The 22,881-nt window shown below is 41.2% G+C and overlaps 2 protein-coding genes across 11 annotated transcripts in view; one reads left to right on the top strand and one right to left on the bottom strand.

The window, feature by feature from the left end:
* ARVCF (ARVCF delta catenin family member) overlaps positions 1-3,397 on the top strand; it is a 269,893-nt gene extending 266,496 nt beyond the window's left edge. For all 5 annotated transcript variants that reach the window (XM_082774079.1, XM_082774080.1, XM_082774083.1 and 2 more), the window contains one exon: positions 599-3,397. Coding sequence is in view for 1 of the 5 variants with exons in the window: in XM_082774080.1 (XP_082630206.1) it covers positions 599-604 (6 nt within the window). In the remaining 4 variants the exon portion in view is untranslated. The remainder of the gene's footprint in view (positions 1-598) is intronic.
* COMT (catechol-O-methyltransferase) overlaps positions 2,285-22,881 on the bottom strand; it is a 34,863-nt gene continuing 14,266 nt past the window's right edge. For all 6 annotated transcript variants that reach the window (XM_082774090.1, XM_082774088.1, XM_082774091.1 and 3 more), the window contains exons 2-5: positions 17,627-17,909; positions 15,669-15,862; positions 13,481-13,612; positions 2,285-11,038 (exon numbers count right to left, since the gene is read on the bottom strand). In XM_082774090.1, the coding sequence (XP_082630216.1) occupies positions 10,859-11,038; positions 13,481-13,612; positions 15,669-15,862; positions 17,627-17,909 (789 nt within the window). In that variant the 3' untranslated portion in view covers positions 2,285-10,858. The remainder of the gene's footprint in view (positions 11,039-13,480; positions 13,613-15,668; positions 15,863-17,626; positions 17,910-22,881) is intronic.

Here is a 22,881-nt window from a genome sequence, read left to right as displayed (position 1 = left end):
AAGTGACAGTTCATAAGGCACTGGGCAACTTTCCCAACAGAGTGGACAAGCAGGCCTTTAAGGCCTAAATTCCAAAACACGAAGCATCATCCACCCCCGCAACTGTACGTGGAAATAACTTGCATTACTGCAAGTATGTTCTGGGACTTTGCTGCTGGCGTGTCCCCCCCCTTCTTCTTTGAAGAGTCTAGTAAAGGTGCTGTGTATTTGCATCTTGTTTCTGTTCCTGGGCTGGAAGCAGCTGGCCAGAGCAGTTTTGCAACACCACCAGGTACCCTCGTGCAGCTAGGAGCAGACCCAGCACTGCTGGCCTCCCGCAGCTGGTCAGCACTGTGTGCTCAGCCTTGTGGGCCCAGCCAAATCTGTGTGTAGTGCCTGTATGCTGCTGTATCTGTGTCGTTCCTCTTAGCAGTGAAGGTGTATGGGTGGAACTTTGACAAACAAAATCTGTGCTCGTTTTCTCCCAGTCATACCCTTCACCAAACACATATACTGGGGATAGATTGGCATTTCCAGCCATTGTTCTACCACTGGGTGATGGAGATCACCGATGTCATGTTACTTGTTGGTATTAATCAGTTCTGACTTTATTTTGCAGGGCTAGAGTCCAACCACATTTTTTTTAATTGAGGGGGAGGAAAAAAAAAGATTGAATTGACACAGAGGATCTCATCAGTCACCACTGCCATTCAGATCTGGAGGGCACTGCATCACTGACAAGGCTGCAGATTCTAAGAGGATGGGGGGAGAAAACACAACTGACTGCCATTGCCAACCCCAGAGCACCATGCCTTACAGCGAGACGATTTGCTTTTTAAATCAGTTCTATTCCCACCAGACATAGCCGCCTCCCCTCTCCCTCCCACTCCTGCAAGAAGAAAGCACGCAAGAACAGAGAATCCAAGCTTCCATCTAGCTGCCTGCACTCTTAGGTGACTCTTACGTGCGGATGGTGTCGAGTATGAGAAATGAAGGTCATGCAGCAGCAAAGAGGACAGCTTCACAAGGGAAAGAGAAACTGCAGAATATTTGAAATAATATCATAGGCGTAGTCATGAAGATAATAGCACTTTTCTGCTTTGGGTCTCATTGTTTTGTTTTATTTTTTCTGGGGGGAGGGGATTTATTTGAACTGTGAAATCTAACATTTTTTAAGAGTTTTTGAAAAATGTTGAGGTTTTCTTCATTATTTCCACAGGAAGTGCAGGAATGTTGAGTTGGATTTATTGAATTTCAATGAAGAGAGAAAATACAGAACAAAAACTATTAAATGCTGGTCAAAGGAACTGGAGAGTAGATAACAAAATTGATGCAAGCTGTATAATCTGCTTTTAGAGTAAGCTATATCAATCACAGTGCTATATTATTGTTATAATCTGGTGTACGATACTTCTGCCTTTTGAATTCTGTAATGGCTCTGTTTTTATTTCCACATGCGGAAAACAGTTCATTGAAGGTTTCAGTGTCCCCGGTTCAGAAATCTATGCTGAGAAGTGGAGTTGGCTGACTTTTTATTTTCTTGCTCTCAAAGGTTGCAGTAAGGAGCTTATACATTTTAAATGTTGCATTGATAACAATTAACAGTTTCTTTTGCCATAGCTCTTAACACGTTGGAAGAAATAGGAGCTTCTTTTCAGGATTATTTTGAACATGCTATAGGTTTTAGATGGGTCTACCACTTACATTTAATGGTAAATTTATCACTGTTGGATCCATGTTTGCTTTGGGCTGTGGATCCTGATGAAAAATGTCGCAAAGGGAACTGGTTTGGCGTTTTTTAAGTCACCATGATTTCTGTGTTCCTTTGGTTTTGTTTTGAGATTACATATTTTAGTTGGTATGAAAATCATCCATGTGCAAAAGTTCTCCTCTTAGATGCCATGGCATGCTCTGGACAGGGAGGAATTTTTACCTCATGAGAACATACGCTGCATATACCACATCTGGTAATACAACGAACTAAGTGACTTCAGATCACTGATTTTTCTCCAGGCATTGGTCAAGGGAGGGCAGCAGAAGAGAGTAAGAACCAAGTGTCTCACTAGTAGCATCAGAGAACTTTTGCTGGTTTTGTTCAGTTGCCACTGTTCTTGTATGCCACACTTAATTCTCAACAAGCTCCTAAAAATGGTGCGACTGGAAAGCACATTTTTGAACCTAGCAAACATCATTTGGGGTTTTCAGTGCCTGCTGTTTCCTTTGTAATTAAAAAGGAGAAATATTCAACAACCTTGCATCACCCAAAATATTACTGTAATAGTAAACGTCTGAAGCTTTTGTAAAAAAAAAAAAAAAAAGAAAAAAAAAAAAAAAACAAGTACCAAGAGCTTTGTATCTTCTTGAGTATATTAAAAATTTGACATGAATACATATATATAAATAAAAAAAATCTATATATCTATATATATATATTGTTGTGCAGAGGATAGGTTAACAAAACCATGTAAAGTAGTTTGCAGGAGAGGGAAGCATTTGTTGATTCAGGGAAAAAGACTGATGCCAGAAGCTGTCAGTGATTTGGATGACACACGTGCTCCTTCGGCCCCCTCCCTTTTGACCCTCATCTTCTACGTACATTACAGTGGTCACTTCGGGATCCTAGGGAAGGTGAAGTCGCTTGGAGCAAATTAAGATAGCAAAGATGGGGGGGGAGGGTCACCTGCATGAGAGTCCTCTTGGACCAAAGATGCTTAGCAGATCAAGGGAAACAAAGAGATGCGTCTGTGATTATCTGCATTTGTGTCAGGGGCAGTGTCTCTCTGTGTGTAGACATAAAGTGTGGCAATGAAACCAGAAACATAGTCTGACTGTATATTAATTATATCAATGGTGCTCTTTTCATACTTGTTCTGCCAATACGCGGAGACCCTTTTAACCAAGCTACACAGAAACGTTTTATATCACTTTTGGTTATGTATTTGGTGTATTCTTTTTGTATATGAAAGGATTTTTTTAAAAACGTTCAGTAATTAGCAATGGAACCTGCTTTGTAGCTAATTAGAACAGTGTAAGAGAAGGGCCATGCTGTCAGTCTGTCCCTGATCTACTTCAAACCATATATTTACCAAAGGAGTCTGAGCAAAAGTTCACTTAAAATAAAGACCTGACTGTTGAAAGGAGTCTCTGCTAAGACTTTGTGATTTAGTGGTTGTACAAATATTTCAAAGCCAGCAAGAGGTTAATAGAAAACCGCAGGAAGGGGGAAGTGACATGACTAGGGGCTGATGGTGTCCATGACCTCCTGTCCCAGATAGCACGTGGCTCTCAGTGGGGCACTACTGGGACATTCAACATCTGGTTGGGAATCTACTCTGGGCTCTGTCACTAGTGAGCCAAACACGGAGGAGAAGGAGCAAATTCAGACCCTATCCAACCCCCGCACCTCCCTTCCCACCCCTTACCTCCCCCCCAAGTGCATTTCATATTTATACTGCATCTCGTGATAAGCAAACAAACTTCCCTATCAGGTGAGATGGAATTGGCTGCCCAGGGTCATTGTAGCAAACTGTTCTTCTTTCTTTTCCCTAGGATAAGTGTTCTTGGCAGCCAGGGTTCTTGAGAGTTGACAACAAGGTTTACTGCAACAGGAAAGCAGAGGATAGTGTACCAAGAGGTGAAATACCAAATCCATGTGCCAAGACTTCCCCTGGGAATCACGTCTTACCCTTACCCTTCCCATGCCTTACAGTAATGAATGATTCCAAGGTATGTAGCAATAACCAAGAACCCGTCATTTACATTACTGTGTTTTTCTCTTCTCACCAAACTGTTGTTTGGATGTTGAGGAAGGTAAACGGACTAGGGGTGACTTGCATATGAGACGATCACCTTGTACGATCAGCTCACCAGCCAAAATCTGTAGCAAGATACGCCAAACCAGGTCTGGTGATTTATCCGATGCCCTTGTTATCTGTGGCAACAAGCTCACTTCTGGAAGGCGCTGGTGGGATGTGTGCCCCTGCCTGCCCTTACCTCTCCCCTTGTTGATGTGAGTGTGACTGGGCCGTTTGAGCTGTTCTGGAATGTGGGTAAATAAACCAGTAATTGTTGAGTTTATTTTGGCAGCAGGGACTGTATGTTAAGAAGGGAAAGTGGCAGTGTGTGTGACTAAAGCTGCAGTAGGGTCTAGAGCCTCCTGCTAAAAGGTAGGCAGCGCTTTTTAGGGCTCAGGAATGTGACCTCCTCTTTTTCTGTTGGCTCCACTGTGAAAACTGGAGGCAATCTGCCTGCAAAGGGATGGGGTAGAAGAGATTTCTACCTGAAGAAATTCTAGTATGAGGGGTGGTTGTGGAAGGAAAAGATGATGTTGCAAGACTCCTAATAAAGAGGAGGAAGAGATTTGATGGCCCAGTGAGGGCTGAGATAACACAGGGGAGGGGAGAGACGTCTGATGGCAAATAATAACTGCAGAACTTTCATGCCAGGGAGGTGGCTTGCACGTCTCCCAGGTATATTCACTGAACTGTGGAGGTTAAGAACAGATAATCAAAAACAACAAAATCATTTAATGCTGATGGGGCCATTATGTGTTAAGACTCCCCTGGAGAAGCATCAAGTTTGGCTGCTAACACATAGCAATTGTGTTTATGCTTACAGCTTCCCAGGTTGGTCTGCCCGTGCAGAATCCAGCACAAAGGCAAGGCTTTAGAACATTTTGTTTCTGTCTTAGAGCTAAATAGCAATTTAGCCAAAGTGTAACTTGACAAATCAAAGATGTGTTGCCAGCTTGAAATGCTCCCCAGGGAACGGTTTGTGCAGCCAGAGGTCCCGATCTTCCATGTCCTATGGGCAAAACACCTGCCTATCTTAATTCTTCTCTTGTGCACTCAGACTTGCAGATGTGTGCATCAGGAAAGTAAATCATGTCCCCTTTGCCAAGACATCATAAAAGGGATTAACTTTGGGACTAGGACCTGACTTGCTGTAAGTGATACATCAAGAAGGCGGGGTGGCTTGTTAGAGTCAGTCAGGAAGTTCTTGCCAATTCTGAGGAGTAGTTTTCAGAGACGCTTTCCAGCATGCATGGTTTATGCTGGGCAAAGCAGTTTTCACTCCTACAGCAGTTTTGTGAGCTTGAAGGTGGTGAGTTTCCATCTGCTACTTGCCTTAAAGTTGAGCTTACAGGTTCAGCTACCTGTGAGAGAGGAACATCTTAAACCCTTAGGGTAAGCAAAGCTTCAGAAGCCAAACGGGCGCATTAGAGACTGATTATAGTCTCTTCTGCTAACTGCCCACTCAGTGAAAACTATAGTGTGCCAATAGGTTCAGACAGCAGTTTTGTGCTGTCGGGGCTGGATCCTGCTCTCACAGCTTTTGGAAGTGTTTATATAGGCATAGTTTCTCGCCAAGTTTGTTTATTTTGATGCCCCTAAAATCTGGTTTTTCTTCGACAGAGAAATTCTCAGATTTATTGGTACAGTAACTAATCTAGTGCATTTAAAGGGAAAGGTGTTACAAATCTCTTTTATTCTGTCTCGTTTTACATCAGGGTAGGATGTTAGGTCCAATTGCAAGGTGAGGAGGAAGATAGTGCAGATACTACAAGGCCTGCCAACCTGGTTCTTACTGTTCAGAAAAGCGAAGTAACTAGACTAAGAAGCTTACTGGTAATTAGTAGCTAATGTGTTTGTAACTATCATGTGCCTTAAAATTTTCATGGTAGGAGAATAAAAAACAAATGAACGATGTGTTTTCTGTAATACTACTCAACATTCTCTCTGTAGTTTAGACTGGTGGGGTTTTGCATTGTATTTACACTGTACTATAAACTGAAACACTTAGAATGGTTTGATTTTACCAGTATGGAGAGGAAAAAAAAAAAAAAAGTGGATTATGCTTTTCATAGAACAAATGTTACCGTGACAGAATGTATTATTATTATAGGATCTTTCCATAATGCAGACAAGTAGAATGCTTGTTAGAAACCAGGTATGTAGGATAACAATTTGGTGTGTTTTCAATAAACCATGCCTGGAAAGAATACATGTGCCATTGGTTATCTTTTTGTTACAATCAGGTATCTCAAATATTCTTTGGCTTTGCAACAGCAGTTTTCTGTGGCAGGGAATTATTCAACACTAGCTGAGGTCGGCACTCTGTGTTAGTAATAGGTCAGTGGTAATGAGGGCAATTGGAATATCCTTTAAACTAGTACAGCTGAAAATTTTTGATTCATTGCCATTTGGTGGAGTAGTAGCAAAAAGTCCTGTAAGGGCCTTGGACTCTAGGTCATGGTTTTTTTTTCCTTTTTAATGTATAAGCACATTTCTATGAGAAAGAAATCTCTGTCACTGTTCGGAGGACTGCACATCTAGGACCACAAGCCTAACTTGCTGATGGTTTTTCATTTTGAGAAGCTATTAACCTTTTCCAATTTTGTTGTAAAATTTGTGTAAGTTTACAACGATCTCGCATCTCTGAAATGTCTGCAAGTACTCTCACAAATATAACTGTAAAAGAATAACAGAAGATTTTTAAGTTTGTCATAGCTATGTATGCGATTTGGTTAAGATGAGAAATTGTTATTTCAGGGATGTGCCAAGTAATTTACTTTTGTTGCCACGCTGGGGAAAAAAATCCCGATACTGAAAAGTCAGACATGTACTTCAAGAAACAGCCAGTTACTGACAAATCTTTTCTGGGTGATTATCCTGAGGACTGCCTCTCGTAGTGAGACTGATCACCTGAACATACCATGCTCACTGATACACCTTTGTGAATCATGACAAAGCCCTGTAAATCTTGACATAAGTGTTGTGCAAGGTCTTAGAGTGGAGGTCAGATTTTCTGTGATTTAAAGGTAGTCAAATCACTGCTGGCCACTAGAGTTTGCCATAAGTTAATGCCTGCTTGTGCTATTCATTCACAGGACTGTAAGGTTCCATTTACTTGTGGATGCTTGCTGACAGCACTGGGAAGGTTGTCTTCAGCTTGCCTTCCCTCCTTATTTCAGATATCCTGAGTGCATCCCCAGGAGTTTTGTCAAGTCACCTACAGGTTGTGTTCTTGCAGCTGGAGGATCTGTTTTCACAAGTGTTGGTGGTAAGATGTGGACTCCTGAGCTTAGCCTTCCTCCTAGGTATCACCACTGGTGTTCTACTGCAATGAGGAATCTGATTTTTTTCTTTGTGGGTGCACTAATATGGCAATGAATAGCAGATGTTATAGGTAAGATACTGAGATAAAACAAGTACGTTGTTTCTCCAACTGACCTTTTATAGCTGTCAAAGTGATTTCGTTTCCAGCTTATCACAGGTTGGGTAAATGGAAGCAGTGAGTCCTGCGGGTGAAAGGTTGACCTGGTAACAACGGGCAAGAAATACCACAGTCCTTGTCTGTTTCAGGTTTTAGCAGTGTCTTAGGGGAACATCCTGTCATCACTGCTTCCTTCCCCAGTGTCATCTCTGTGTTATTAAAGCACAGCAGTGGCAGAATCTCGGTGTGGTACAGGATGACCGTGGGGGATTTGTTAAAATGGGAAGTTGTTGTGTTACAATTAGACCATCAGCTGAGCTGCAGAGGAAAAGACACTAACATGCTTTTAGTATGTTTAGTATGTGTGCAAAGCAAACAGTAAGCTGTTACTCATGATACTTTATTTACTGATTCTTAATTGATGGCTCAAATCAACCAAACAAGCACACATCACAGCCCTGTGGTGCCATCTCTGTTGGGAGAGGTCTGATCTCGGTCACCTCTTGCTGCTCTTGCAGGGATTTCTCTATGTTCGCTTCACTGCATCTGATGTTTATGACTCACTGCTCAAAATATTTCAGTGGGGTGCTTTCACTTCCTGGTATCAGTGGAAGAAAGCAGTAGACCCTACACAAACATATGGCTGCTGTTTACTCTGCTGTTTACTCTGGTGAGTTATTTCCTCTGTAAGGACTGCTAGATGGGTGCTGTTACACTCATTTTGGTATTAAAGTAGAAAGCTAAAGGGACTAGGGGTAGGTTTGATTTCCTCTTGAATCCTCCACCTCCCTGGTACACTAGAATAAAGAATCAGTTTTAAAAAGACATTCTAAAAAACATCCTGTACCTTTGAGGTAACAGAGGCTGTGGCAGAAATCATACTTCACTTTCATGTGTTGCTTGAATCCCTAAGACTGCCTAGAGAGTAGCTGTCACTTGGCTAATAAATCTTAATTAACAGTGTTTGGTGGGATCAATCATTTGTGACGTGAGTTACAAGAATGGGTTGAAGGCTGTGTTGTTGTTTGAGGAGAGATTTTTCAATTGGGTGCTTTCTATCAATGGTACGCTCTTAGCAGTCTTTGTTTTACGTACTTCCAGGTGCCCTGTTCCATCCCTGGGTTATGCAAGAACAGGTTGTGTCTTCTAATTGAAATAGGTTGATACTGCAGTAACACTTAGTAGGTTTTCAGAATATATTTGAATTAGAAGATCCATTGCCTTTTGCTTCTCATAGAATTCAAAGCATGACTTTATTTTAAAAAGTAACCCTTCTTCCTGGGAGATCTCTAATTTTTATGTCAGTGACTCAAGATCACATTTGCTCAACTGACCAAAAGCCTTTTTTGTAATTGCCAATCATCCAAACAGTCAGGCTTTTTCCTTTTCATCCCTTGCCACTGATAATTAAGAGCATTTCAGAAGTGTTGTCAAGCAGAAAGATTTGTCTTGCATGTGGAATTTTGTAAATAATCTGATGATACGTACGCTGTGTTTATTTTTACATCTTGTCACGTGGGAGAAACCTTTTTTATGCTACAAGGCGGCTGTTACATTTGCATATATATTGCACATTCATTATTCACTAATGCATCTTTTGAAATACCCAACTCTGTAGGTTTCCTCCATTCCTCATTTTCCTGATGGTGTCTCATTAATTTTGGCCACACATAATGGTATTAACTAGCAGTAGAAATTTATTTTTCTGATCCTCTCTTGTAAAGTGCAGAAAGTCTACCCATACTTAGGCATCCTTCAATGTGCATCTATGAGACTGGTTTGTTCACTAGTATGTGGTAAGTGCCCTGCTATGGCAAGAGTGTCTGTTCGGGTGCAAAGGTGTGTCAAGCAAAAAATGAAGGAGAGCTCTTTGGAGACATGGCCTTAGATGCACAGAAAAAAAATCTGGTCACCTGCAAGTATCCGGAGTTTCCACTGTGCTCTAGAAACTTGTGTATGCCAAGTGGGCTTGAAGATTTTCTTCTCTGCAAATTTTACAAAAGTTGTTTGGAATCTCAGTGACATTGAGTTGACCATGAATACGAAGAGGACCGGGTGCTAAGCAAGCTTACAGAATAAATCATTGATTTGTTTTACAATGTGAAATAAAATAGAGGTGTCAGGACACAAAGACTGCTCCTTAGCAGCGCAACAGAATCGTGAGAGGCTGCTTCTGTATGGTCCAATCCTGCATAGAAAATCTTGTCTTTCCCAACTGTGACTGAGTTTAAATTGTTAAAGAAACCCTGATAATGTCTTCTCTTATCCCTGTGAAATGCACATGTTACAAGCCAGCTGGGTCACTGTGGTTTTCCTGGTCCACTTTTGAACTGTGTCACCATAGGCTGTTACATTTTTCTTTTATAATGTGGAGCAATTTTCTATGATGGTCATTATTGGTGTCCTCAAGATGAATTCATCGAGGCAGTGCAGATACGCCACTTCAGTAAGGTGGTCTGGTCTATAAAAGGAAGAAGCTGATAACCTGTTTGAAGTAATGCCTGGTGGAAAAGACAAGGAAACATTTATCCCCACTTTTCAGCTGTTGGGTCTTTCTGTGGTTGTTCCAGGGATGGAAATCTGCAGTGCAGAATCCGTGGGAAAGAAAGGAAGTCACTTGCCTGCTCTGTTATTTTTCGGATTTTATTTATAAATGCAACCATTGCTTCATTATATAATCACAGTAAACATGGCAGAAAATACCAGTGGGTATTCCATAGTTATAAGTACAACAATCAGGTTAACCAGGACCCACCTGATAAAAACCCATTCTTTCTGGTTTTTATTTTTGTTTCTTAAACATACACAGCACTTTAGAGTAAGCAACTTGCCCTGCCTCTAAAAAGCATACACTATGTATACACTCTATAATAAGGGGATAAGTAAGCATAATAAAGGGACAAACAATATTTTCTCAAGATCTCAGTGACTGTTGTTTTGGTATTCTGTTAGAAAGAACCTGTTGCTTTTGTTATCTGTCACTGCATTTACTTTAATCTGTTTACTTCTTCAATTTTCTCTACCTCGGCACATGCAGATTAACAAATTTGTTTCCTTGTCCTGTGCAAAGTTCTGATACGTTTTCTTACCACTGCATGGGTCTTTCTTCTTTCAGTACATACCCTTTTCTCCAGCATAGAGATAATTAACTCGTGCAGTAACAATGAAAAAATGCATCTGACATCACTGTAGGAACTTTCAGTGCTTGAAGTGGCGTGCTAACAATTTAGCAGAATCAGTACTCCTGATGTGCTCTCCTTGCAATGTGCATGCTTTTTTCACTCTGGACAGTGATTAGTCAGTTTAGCTTTGGGACACAAGTTTTCAAAAATTGAGTGACCTTTTCCACCATGCCCTAACCCCAAACTGTGGTTGTTTGGGTTCGAGCTCTAAGTAACTGATTATGTTTTGACAATGTGTTGGTCAAGGCAAGGCAACTTGCGTTACCTTGAGTTTGCTGAGCAATGTGTAACAGCCTTGAAGCAGTTACCCTACTTACTTCAGATCTTGGTTTCCACCTGATCTAAAGTGATCTCCTCTAGAATTTGTTTTAATTACAGGCTCCAAAAGAAGAAAAGAAAAACGCAAAATTTAAAGCATAGACAATTCACTTGTGCAGTCGCATTTATGTTATTTGAACCAAAGGTTGAGTATTAATGGCTCTCTATCCCAAAAACACAGCCTTTTCCATAGCATCCTGCACTTTCATATATTCCAGATGAGATGGGTAGTTAGTGCATTGGAAACGGGGGTTGTTGCGGATATAGTTAACAAATTCTGGAGCTCCTGGGACGATGATGTTGTCGGCCAGAAGAACTGAGCCCTTTCTCAGCAAGCTGCATTCCTAGAAAGAAGAAAAATTGCTTCATGGTGGCTGTTAAGTGGACATTGGCCTGAATGTAACATGCTTTTGTCTTAATCATATCATATTCAAGTGCCTGCATCCCAAAACCCATTGTACTTTGAAATGGAAGAATAGACATGGGAAAAGCTGAAAAACTCTATCCAGTCCTTTGTTGCCATGTTTAACATGCTGACTTTCTCTGTTAACACAGTCGGTGGAACACAGAGATGCTGATAACGTATTAGGTCATTCAGGTTCTGAAATAACAAATCGAGTGCAGTGGAGGAGTGCAGTTTGCTCATATTGTTTCCAACCATGCTGTTCATATTGTTTCCACTTTTATTTAATACATTAAAATGTTGTAGTAGCTCTTACAGTCACCCAAGAGATTGGCATGTACCAGTCTGCTTTGGCTTGTCTCAGAACCACTAACTGAATAAATGACTTTCTGAACTTGTTTTCCTTTTATCTTGTATAACTTTATGCTGCTTTGTTCAGGAGCTGGGCATGAAGCAGAGTTTGTGCACGAGAAGATCGCTGACAGATTTCCACAAGGCATAATTATCTTGCAATAGTCACTTCAAATTCAATGTTTATCCTCAGCAAACCTACAAACCTAATTTTTACTGGTAATTTTGTCCACTAGAAGTTGCTTATCTGAGCTAACCAGCTCTTTTAGAAAAGGAATTTTGAGTTTTATCAGGCCCGTTATTACCCTGTGGTAGCAGGCAGCAGTCGTAGCTGGAACATGGTGGGTTTTGTCATTCCCAGCATTATTCCCACCAGATAAGTCCTGCTGATGAGTGTGCTGCTGAGGCTGTTCAGCTGTTCAGCTTACTGCTCACGCCTCTGGTGACTGAACATCAGTCAGCACACAGAAGTGATTTTTTGGCAAATATCCTGTGGTCTGTTTCTATTGTGCAACTTACAGAAGCTTGGAAGTGACAACATGCTGTGTTTCCCACTGGTCACAAGGATTTCAGACACTGTGTCAGGCTTTTCTAGACGTGCACGAAGAGGAATGCTGTCTGGACCATTCAAAATACATACCAAACTTGCAAGTTTTAACGTCTGAGAAAGCATGGGGACTCCTGTTATCTTTCTCCTCTGAATTTTGTAAGATTTTAAGCAAAGCAACTTTGTGTCACAGTTGCATCAGACTAACCACAAACTTGGAGCTAAGCTACATGTTTGTTTTGGTTGTGTTGTGAAGGTTAAGCTCTGATAAGGGTACAGATATCTCTTCCCATGGAAAGAGCTCAGTCATCCTTACACAGCCAGTATAAAAGAAAACATTCTCTGGATACACATAACGGGCAGGGAACATTTTCTTCAGCTACTTCTGTGTAAATTCAATACTGGAAATTTGAACCCCAAGTTTGAAACAGCTATCAGGACAGGGGTGAAGTTAAAAAACAGGAGAGCCTGGATGAGAAAATATTGTTATAGGCCTCAAGCTGGGGTCAGGAAGTAGATGGTGGGCTTTCAATGTAAGAGGCAGCCTCAAAAAAAGTGGATTTATTTGTGGAGAAAATAATTGCAAAATGGCACTTCCATCCAAATAAGCAGTTCTAAGAAGTTTTATCAGTCTGCAGTATCAAAGTGAGGAGAATATCTGTATGCTGTGTTAATAGATACAAATGCTGTGGATCTCGGTTAACACTGGAAATTATCTTCCCTTCCTCTAGAATATAGTTAACTCACTTCCAGTGCTACCCCATCACTGCCTACTGCTGTTACGGACAACTTGTTTTGTAATGCTAGCAGTAACTGTTAAGGGGAGTTGGGAAGAAATTAACACAATTTTTTCCACATTTAGGGCTGGAGATAGTTTGACAGCACTTCTCCAGCAAGTGCTTGACTGGGGCAGCCTGCACTCTTCTAAAGGTTGCTTTACAGCCAGTTAATTATGTGGAGTAAAGGCTCCCAGAAAGATGATACCCAGCTGCGCTACCAAAATTTGATTTCATCAAAAGGCTTTGCTTGCATAGCAAACACAGGCAGAAAAAGGGATACTGAAAAGTAAAAGGAAATCAGAGAGGTATAGGTGGAGCTGAGATATGCAGGTCCTGAGTCTCACCTGCTCCCAGGACCAGGATGTTTTTGGGTCAAGTTTTCCAGTTCAGTGACCATGCAGATATTCCAGTGAGTGTAACACCCAAACCCTGCTCTCCTGCAGCTGGGATTTCTACTGCAGACCTGTTTGTTCAGTAAACAAAATGGCTTAACGCTATTTGCCAAGTCCTGAGCTGTGTACTGTGGGTAGTTGTCCCAGATAAAAGTTTGGGATCCTGTCCCCAAATCCTCTTTTTTTTCGTAAGGTTGTTATTTTGGCTGCCATTCTTCATTTTACAGAGGATGAGGTTCTTCCGTTAGAATGTAGGCCTCACAGACATCTAGGTATTTACTATTTTACTTTTAAGACAAATTGTGCAAACTGACCTGAAGCAGGATGGTGTCTGGTGTGTATCTATCTTTCCAGTGGTCCACAAAGACAAAATCCAGAGTATCCACTTCATATTTTTTCTTCAGCTGAGGGATAATTTCCTCTGAAGGTCCTTCTATGAGTGTTACCTGAAAAGCAAATCTTCCTGATGAATTGTGAGCCATAGAGAAAAGTCATATAGAATCATAGAATCATAGAATATCCTGAGTTGGAAGGGACTCTTAAGGATCATCAAGTCCAACTCTTGACATCGCACAGGTCTACCCAAAAGTTCAGACCATGTGACTAAGTGCACAGTCCAATCTCTTCTTAAATTCAGACAGGCTCAGTGCAGTGACCACTTCCCTGGGGAGCCTGTTCCAGTGTGCAACCACCCTCTCTGTGAAGAACCCCCTCCTGATGTCAAGCCTAAATTTCCCCTGCCTCAGCTTAACCCCGTTCCCGCGGGTCCTGTCACTGGTGTTAATATGCCCCTATCTTATTTTAAATCATGGCAAGACATCAGTGATCCTTTTATAGTTCAGTATAGCCTTAGTTGATCTGATACATTTGGATCATGTGGGCTTTTCTTTTTTGAGGAATCAATCCACATGTGTTGCAAAATATTTTTCTTCTCTATTACTATTAAAAAAAAAAGTGGTCTGTTGCTTCTGTTGGATAATGATTTTTCGTGGAAACAAGGGAATCTTCTGTTGAAAACAGAACTTTTATTATTTTTGTAGTTGTACCTCAGTTTAAATAAGTAGTCCAAAGGGAAGCAGAAAAAGCTACAGGTGACTTTAGAATACAGCTGGAAGCTGCTATATGTCAAATTGATATGGCCGGTAGACAAGGCAGGACAAAGTCTATTACATCTCACTTATAGGTTTAATGGCGTAAGTACTGTTAAACTGCAAAAAGCTGCTACACACTGACTTGTTAAGCAAGTGCCATATTCTGTAAGTACAGGAAGAAAGTAGAAAAGAAATCTGTCTGGTCTATGACTCACAGCTGATCAGGAGATTAAATCAGATGCGAGAAATGCAATTTTAGATGTCACTGTTACTTCAGGTTCTCATCAAAAAGTTAAGAAACACATTTGAAGACCTCGTGGTGGGATTTGGTTCTTCAAGTTTTATCTGTGTTGAAATGAGTTGGCTAGTCAGTAGAGAGGCACTTCTCAGGCAAGAGACCTGACCTGCTGTAGATGTCTGCTCTGGGCTGAGACAGATTATAGACTGAAAATACCTGCAGCTCAGCCAACTGTCTGGGGAGTTGAGACACCTTGCACTGTACAAAATTTAGATATGTATATTGTGACTTACTAGATTTGAGCAAATACATCTTATCTGAAGTCTGTTGCACATAATGCAACTCTCCTCTGTGAGATTCTGTAACAAATTATACTTCAATTTTCTTTTGTATTCAGTAATCAGTATTCACAGATCTGAATGTTTTAGTTTACACACAAAAAAACAATACTCTAGCTTTTGGGAGGTAATGTTGTGAAGTCCTGCTTCTGTGAGAGGGACTAATTAGGCACAGAGCTAGTTTAATTAATAAGAGCTGTCGGTGCACAAGTAAAGGAAAACAAAATGTCTATGAATAAATGTGGGGTAGAAATCATAGAAAGGTTCCTGATTATCAGGAGGAGTTGCCTGTGAAGTTGTGTTGTCTAGTAGTTCAGTAATGGCAGTAAATTTTGCCAGTTTTGCAATGTGGTTGCTAATTTTATGGAAAGAACTGGGTGTGCTGATGTCCTGTGACTATAATAAATGAAATAACTGACTCAGGAGCCTCCTTTCAGGTCCATATTCTTAGAGTCACCATGAGCTTTGAAAATAGCTCTCAGCAAATAGTGTCTATTGCAATAACCAGTGAATAGTCTTGACAAGCCTTGACAAGCCCAAGACTCTACTAACCCTAACCCTGACCCCCAGCTGGGTCTGCATCATACCTGGGCCCTTGACTGGTGCTCACACATCTAGCTCAATTCCACCATGCAAAAGAGATGACAACTTTGGTCTTCCGTATGGACAATGATAGCTTTCCCTGTGATCTAGCCTGAAGGTTACTCTGCTTGTTCCCAGACACAGTGCTACACTTGCTTGACAAGTAGAATAACAAATTTCAACCTATTACTGTTGCTTCTGTGCATAAAGTCCCATTCTCCATGTATTGCTTTCTGAGAAAAATGGTATTTACCTTATCTTGTACTCCAGCAAACTCAATCATCTGTTTAGCTATAGCAGCAAATTCTGGGTTGAACTCCAAAGTGAGAAGACGAGCGCCTGCTTTCAGTAGCCGAGCAATCCTGACTGCTGAGTAGCCGCAGTATGTTCCCAGCTCCAGTGCAACTGATGGATTGATCTCTTCCACTGTCTTGTCTAGAATTAAACCTGAAAAAATGAAAACAGGTTAACTTAAAATCAAACTAGTTTACATGCTGAGGGGTAAATTAGTGATGAGAAACTTGCAAAGTCTATGTGCTCAGGTGCTCGGGACATTCAAAATATAAGGGTTGATGTCAAATTACGTACTGTTTCGTTTGCAAATTGGCTTGTCTGTGATAAAGTTGATCAGGGACATTCCAAGATTCAAAAGGCACACTTTCAACTAAAAAAAATTTTCCTTAGTTTCACAATTTAAATATTTATGAGCTAAGAAGTGCCTGAGTTAACTAAAATATTTATAGTGTTACAAGGGAAAAATGCAATGTGTTTTTCCAATAACTTATTGCAGAAACTGGAGATGTTTGCGAAATACATAAATCCTGACTTCTAAGTGCTGGTATTTTGTTGCAATGCTACATGCAGAAGTCTGATACAAAATGTCTCAGTCTAAATATTTGTCTAAAGGGAAAAAGACAAGTCTAATTATAGGTTGCAAGGTATTTGAATTCACCTGATGAACTGTTTTGTTAACAAAAAATACTCTCAAAAGTGAGTGACAGTGTACTATATCTATTCCTGAAAAAAAGGGAATTTAATTGTTACAAAGCTGTCTCCTTTTACTTATATGCTTAGAAACTAGATAGCTAATCTTAAAAAGTATCTGAAGGGATTTTACTCAGAGCCATGGACTTGCTCAGGACATGCACACATTTCATTATGTGAATTTTCCTAGGTGTCGTTTGTTTATGCATTGTCTGAAGATAATGCTTGCATCTTGAGATCATGTAGTTCTTCTAGAAATCTTCAGAACTAAAGATGTATTAACTTTGATGGCTCTTCTGAGGAAAGTTCATATGTTAGAGAAAAATTAGAGTGAAATTATTAAAAATGGTCAAAGGTTAGAGTTTTAGGATTTCCTACTCAACTGTTACCTACTGTTCTGTTGCCCTAACTACCCCCGACTGGTATGCAGAGAAGCTAGTTTCAAAAAATGTACCCATGACAGAGAAGCATTTTTATTACAGTGCTTGTAGTTGTACTTCATTAGGTGCATTAATCCCAGGCTAAGCTAAATTTCCCTGTAATTTCCCAGTAAGAGGTACTTCTGTGTCTAATTCATAAGGGAATGTGTTAACATTTTGCCATTACAGTTTTTTGAACAGACTCTCATTTCCCTGCAGTTTCCTTTAGTAGACAAGAATAAGATAATTTACTTGCCTAGTAGCAAAAAGACCTGATAGCTGCTTTTGTGTATTACATGGGTAGGATCTTTCCCTTCAACAGTAACTTGTAATTTATACTTGTAGATACAAAGTTCATATAGTTTAAAATACTTCCCATGATTGCTTGTTTTCTTTTTTTTTTTTTTTTTTTTTTTTTTCATATTCAGTATCTTTCCATTAAGGATCTAAAAGTCCTTGATGTAAGGAGTTATTCCTCAAGGCCACTCTGTATGGGAACTAAGACACAACATAACCATAGATTTCTTTCCCATAACTTGTCACCCTCTGCTTAGACACTTGCACGCACCACACAAAACTAGATTTGATCCTGTGACTTCCTGGATTACTCACTAGATCCTCCCCCTCAAAGACATCTGCACAAGCGTTTATTACTGTTTACAGAACTACTCTGCTGACCACAAGGGTGTTATAGATGTGATTTTTTTTCCCTCCCAGCAGATGGGAGTGACCACGTGAATACAATAAAATGTCCGATAATCTACTAGTCTTGAAGGATCTTTCAAGTGCTGATCCCCGCTGCAATTACCTTTCTCATTGCCCACATTCATGGCCCACTCTTTCTGGGAGCAGTACGTATCTATAGCATCTATCACACTACAGGGGTCCCCTCGGACTGCATTCTGTAGCACAAAATTTAAAATCCTCTGTTCTTTGCTCTGGTTCATGATGAAATTGGTTATTTTCTCCCGGATTATTTCATTCCAGATAAGGGCAGCAGTGCCGTTTCTCCTGATGATCACCACAGAGAGCAGCAAAATGAAAAGCAGGACGAAGACAATGAACAAAGGGACTGAAGAGCTCTCCAGCATCTGGAAGGAAAGAGAAAAAACAGCCCAGAGTTAAGGTGGCCCAGGAGAGAGCTATTGTTTTTTGTAAATATTAATCTGAATCACCCACAACCCACCATCCCGAACAGCAACACACACAGTTTAATTATGATATTGTACAGAGAAGCTGAACACGACTCTGTCACTCGATAATGGATGGTGCTCTGTGGCACTCCCTTTAGAAGCCAATTTTACAGGCAGTCAACAAGTAGCTTTATTTAATGCTCTGGTCCCTTCCCCCACACAGCTGCTCAGTCCTGGCTCCAAGCATGCCACTGCACAAGGAGCCTCTCAGCATCAAATCTGTTCTAACTGTCTTCAAAGGATTCAAAATCTTAATTAGACTCTGCATGCGATCTCACTCTACTCATTTTTGAACACTGGGAAACTTCTGAGCCTTGGTAAGAAAACATGGAACTTTTCACCCTTTAATTTTGAACAAAGCATCAGCAGAAGCTGGACAGTGTTAGGCACCATTCTGTTTGAAATCAGACTGCAGGTCAAGTTACTCCGTGGCATGCAGACCCCCTTTGCTGGTGCCTGCCCTTCTGGCATGCTCTGCAGAGAAGCTGAGCTGGACGTTTCAGAAGGACTTGAGCTGCCTCCCTCCTCTGACAGCCTGCAACAGAGGTACCCAGGTGGAACGGTTTACAGAAGATGGTAGCCTCTTTCTTGCTCATAAACCTTTTGACACGAACCATCAATCTGACACTTTTGAGAACAAAAGATGTTTTTTTGTTTAAAAGCGGGGAAGTTTTCGCACTAGTTATAAAAAAATGTAAAGCTAAATCCCTGAACCAGAGAAGAGCCCAGGTTCATGCAATTTGAGAAATGTAACAGAAGGGAACATTGTATTACTCCGATGGGCCAGCTCAAATTATCTGATGGAGTTGTGCCTATTCTTCCCCTGAAATTTAGTGTCAGCTGCCAGTGCCTATGTTTGCACAGCATGGGTCATGTGTGCGAGTTTCTGTTCATCTCTGTGAGTTCAGGGCATCTGAATGTAAAGCTCAGCAGATGGGATGCATGTCACCCTGTACAGCTCAAGCAATAAATCCTGTCAAAGCCATTTACTCTGATGGATTTCAGACAAGCCAGTATAAAGAAAGGTGCATTTATTTCCATGCAGGAGTCACAGCACAAAAGATGTGGTAAGTAAGGGTTCTTAAAATTAAGGTATTGATTTAGCCTTTGAAAGAGTGCCAAACTAACGGTCGTGAGTCACCTGAGGCTTCTCTGCATGAGGAATTCCTCTCATCCATCCCAAAACACAGCTCGTCTCTGCTGATGTCCCTTAGAGCACCATGTTTCCACCACTGCTGCCCGCAAGCAGGGGCTGACAGTTTTTTACTGGGAGGGCAGCACAGGTTGGAATGCACTGCAGTTCGCATTAGGATGAATGAATGCCAAGTTCGTTTGTTCTTGAAGTCTGATTTGGCATGTGAGCACAGGTCTAAAGGACTCAGAAACTATTTCTTAACCGCAGCATGCTGGCTTGAGCCGCAGTGTTTTTTAAACTGTTATTTTTAAAGAATGTGACACTCAACACTTTGTAGTCTCTGCTTCTTTCTACGGACTCTTCCTCTTCCAGCTTGCCAAAGATGGTTAACAGCTTCCACTTGTAATTGTATTAATGTTGCACCTACCTGGTGGAACATTCAGCAGAACCATTGCTGCAACTGGAGCTACAACATCCTCAAAATTTTTGCCTAAATTGCCAAGACCAGACGTAAAGGGGCTACACAACTAACCAAGTATTCCCCTAGATCTATTCCTACCTATTCTTGCTTCCTTCCTTTGTTTGTTTCCCCAAAAATTGTCCCAGGAAAGTCCTAAATTTTATGGGTGGTCATACCTCTGTTCTGCAGTGGGACCTGGCACACACATCACCCATGGGAAAAATCTGCAGCATCTCCCTGAATTTTGAATCACCATGCAGAACACATTTCGAGTTCAGAAGATGACTGAGTTGCCATGGAGACATGCTCAACCTACAGTGCAGCTGATGTTTGTTCACCCATCTACTTATCTTAGTGGCACAGCAAGTATAATTTCCTTGGAGCAGTTAAAAGTCTATTTCTTCCAAACAGTCACCAATGCTAATACTTTCCTTTGTAATGCTTTTTTTGCAGACTGACCTGACACTTCTTTTCAGGGCTCACCAGCATCATTAGTGCATGAAAATCTTGTTTCTTTGGCATTCCAAATTTTGTTTCCTAGCTAATAAGCACCTGTTTCTTGACCTTAGCAGGATCACGAAGGCCTAGATGTTAGTTTTTCTTCTTCCCTTCTAGGCAGTAGTACTTCTGCTGACTTAGAAGTCCTAACTGTCCTGTGCCTTCCAGATAGGACTGCTCAGGAAGAACAGGGCTACAAAGATGGTGAGGGCTCTGGAGGACAAGACGTGTGAGGAGCAGCTGAGGTCCCTTGGTTTGCTCAGCCCACACAGAGCAGGCCGAGGGGAGGCCTCATGGCGGCCTGCAGCTCCCTCACAGGGAGCGGAGGGGCAGGCGCTGAGCTCTGCTCTCTGGGGACAGCGACAGGACCTGAGGGAACGGCATGGAGCTGGGACAGGGGAGGGTCAGGCTGGGGGTTAGGGAAAGGTTCTGCACCCAGAGGGTGGTCAGGCACTGGGACAGGCTCCTCAGGGACGTGGTCACAGCCCCAAGCCTGCTGGAGTTCAAAGAGCGTTTGGACAATGCTCTCTGACATGCGGTCTGATTTTTGGGTGGTCCTGAGTGGAGCCAGAAGTTGGATTCAATTATATTTCATCCCTTCCAACTCAGGCTATTCTAATACTATGGCCTTTCCAGTCCTACATGAAGATGTTCCTTCCATATGACCTGTCCTCTAGAGATTTGGGTTGGGTTATGAAAATGTCACTGGTTTAATAGAAAAAAATCTCTAACTTCACTTAGCTTATCTTTGTATGACTTTCGCGACTTGACTGTATGGCCATTGTTGGTGGATTGGGATTACTGACGGTTGAGAGAGAATTATTCAGAACCATACATGTGGAGCCCAGAAACCATTTACTGCTGCCATCGAACCTTCCTGACTCTGGACAAGGGAAGCCCTGATACCACCAGCCCACCTGGTGGCAGTCCAACTGTACTCAGGTCCCTCTAGAATTGAACTGGGTGTTTGCACCCATTTCAGCTTATTGCCAGACATAATTCCCTGGATACAATGGACATTCGGGCATCCTCTGAGTACAACCTGCCAAAGGCTGTTGCTTTGGCACTGGAGATTCTGCCAGTAGATTTGGGGCTGTCCTTCAAAGATGTCAGGCAGCAAAACTGGATAGGTATAGAATGAACTAGGTGGTGTCTTGTGAGTAACTCCGTTACTGCCAAGTACAGATATAAAACCATTTGGTGAGGGAGAGAGCGTGTCTGTAGGCTAACTTAGCCCTGTTCTCTGTCCTGCAGGAATGCTCAGGCTTTCTTTTCGTGGACAGAGAACAGAGTGTGAAGAGTTGGTTTTCTTTGTTGGATTTTTTTTTTTTAGTTGTTGGTGGTGTTTGTTCCAGTTTGGTATTAAAACCTTAACATAAAGGACCTGTTTGAAGGTAAAAATCTGTCCACTTTCATATTGCTTCCCAGGCATGCAACAGGGTAAGTCAGCAAACCAGATTTCCTTTGTCTTATTTTCCCACACTGATACAGGTTTTATACACCAGAATTACAGAACATCACATGCTCAAAAGCCCATGTATTACTGAAGGGCAGCTTCTTCATCATCTGTAGCCTGTGAAATGCTATTTCATAACACATCTCTGTTACCCAGTACAGAGAAAACACTCGGCTTGGATTAGGCCTGCTGATTTTTAGTAACTTTATCTGATCTTGAACGCTTCACTTTCATGCTTACTTGGACAGCAGTATTTTCTTAAAGATGTTGTTGTTTTAAGAGAGTGAACTTAGTGGTGTAGAGCAAGACAACTCATTTTACAGATATATGACATGTTTTCAAAGGCATAGGTTGTATTTAGGCTGCTGCCACCCTTAGCAGGTATTGTAATGTGACATCCTGATACCAAGAAGCAAGTAGCTTGACAAAAAGTGGTAATTCGGGATATACTTCTGAATCACACAGTAAGCCATTGCCTTCTGTCTCTTCTAGCCATTTCTCACTCAAAAATATGATTCGGTTAACAGTCTTTTCAGCTTGTCTCTAAGGGCAACAACTGCTGGTTCTGCTGGGCCACCCACAAAATATTTTTTTTTATCTTCAGCTATGAAATCTTATTGCTTCTAGTTCACCCAAGGATCCTCCTGGAAAGCAAAATACAGACCTGCATTTCTCTTCATGTCATAATGGATCTAGACTGGTGAGTGGCTGTTAGCACAGAGTTGTGTGTAAACTTTGTCTGGTATTTGTCAAGTAGACAAAAAAAGCCAATAAATGGAAACCCAAATGTTTATAATTTAGGGATGATCTTAGATCTAAAACTAAAGTAAGGAGGAAATTCACCTTGGCCATTCCTATGATCAGGAACTATTCCTATGATCAGGAGGATCCATTTCTTACAGTGCATCAGTCAGATCTTTGGACTTCTGAATCCCTTAGTTGATGCTACTAGACATAACAGCAGAGCCCACCTACCTCCACAGATCCTTAAACACTCACTGGCAGCAACAACCTATTCAGTACATACTCTTTTTTTCTTCTGTTAGACCAGTTCACTTGTTTTGCTGTATCAAGGAGTATTTCTCAGTTATTATTTTGTTTTCCTTTGTTTGATTTTAATTACTATACAACATCCCAGCACCTTCTTAAATTGTCAATTTCAGTTGTTCTTAACAAAACCTCCTTTAGGAGGCAATTATACTGAAAAAAACTTTCCAGACTAATCTGTTTCCTGGTTCCTTTCTTTTTTTTTTTTCTTTTTTTTTTTTGAACACTGCTTCTTTTTTCAAGGTGGTTCTTCCTTTAATTTCTGTCTTCTTGG

The sequence above is a fragment of the Aythya marila genome, assembly GCF_965140915.1.
Source record: "Aythya marila genome assembly, chromosome: 17".
NCBI classification, from domain to species: Eukaryota; Metazoa; Chordata; class Aves; order Anseriformes; family Anatidae; genus Aythya; species Aythya marila.
This window is presented reverse-complemented; position numbering and strand designations above follow the sequence as displayed.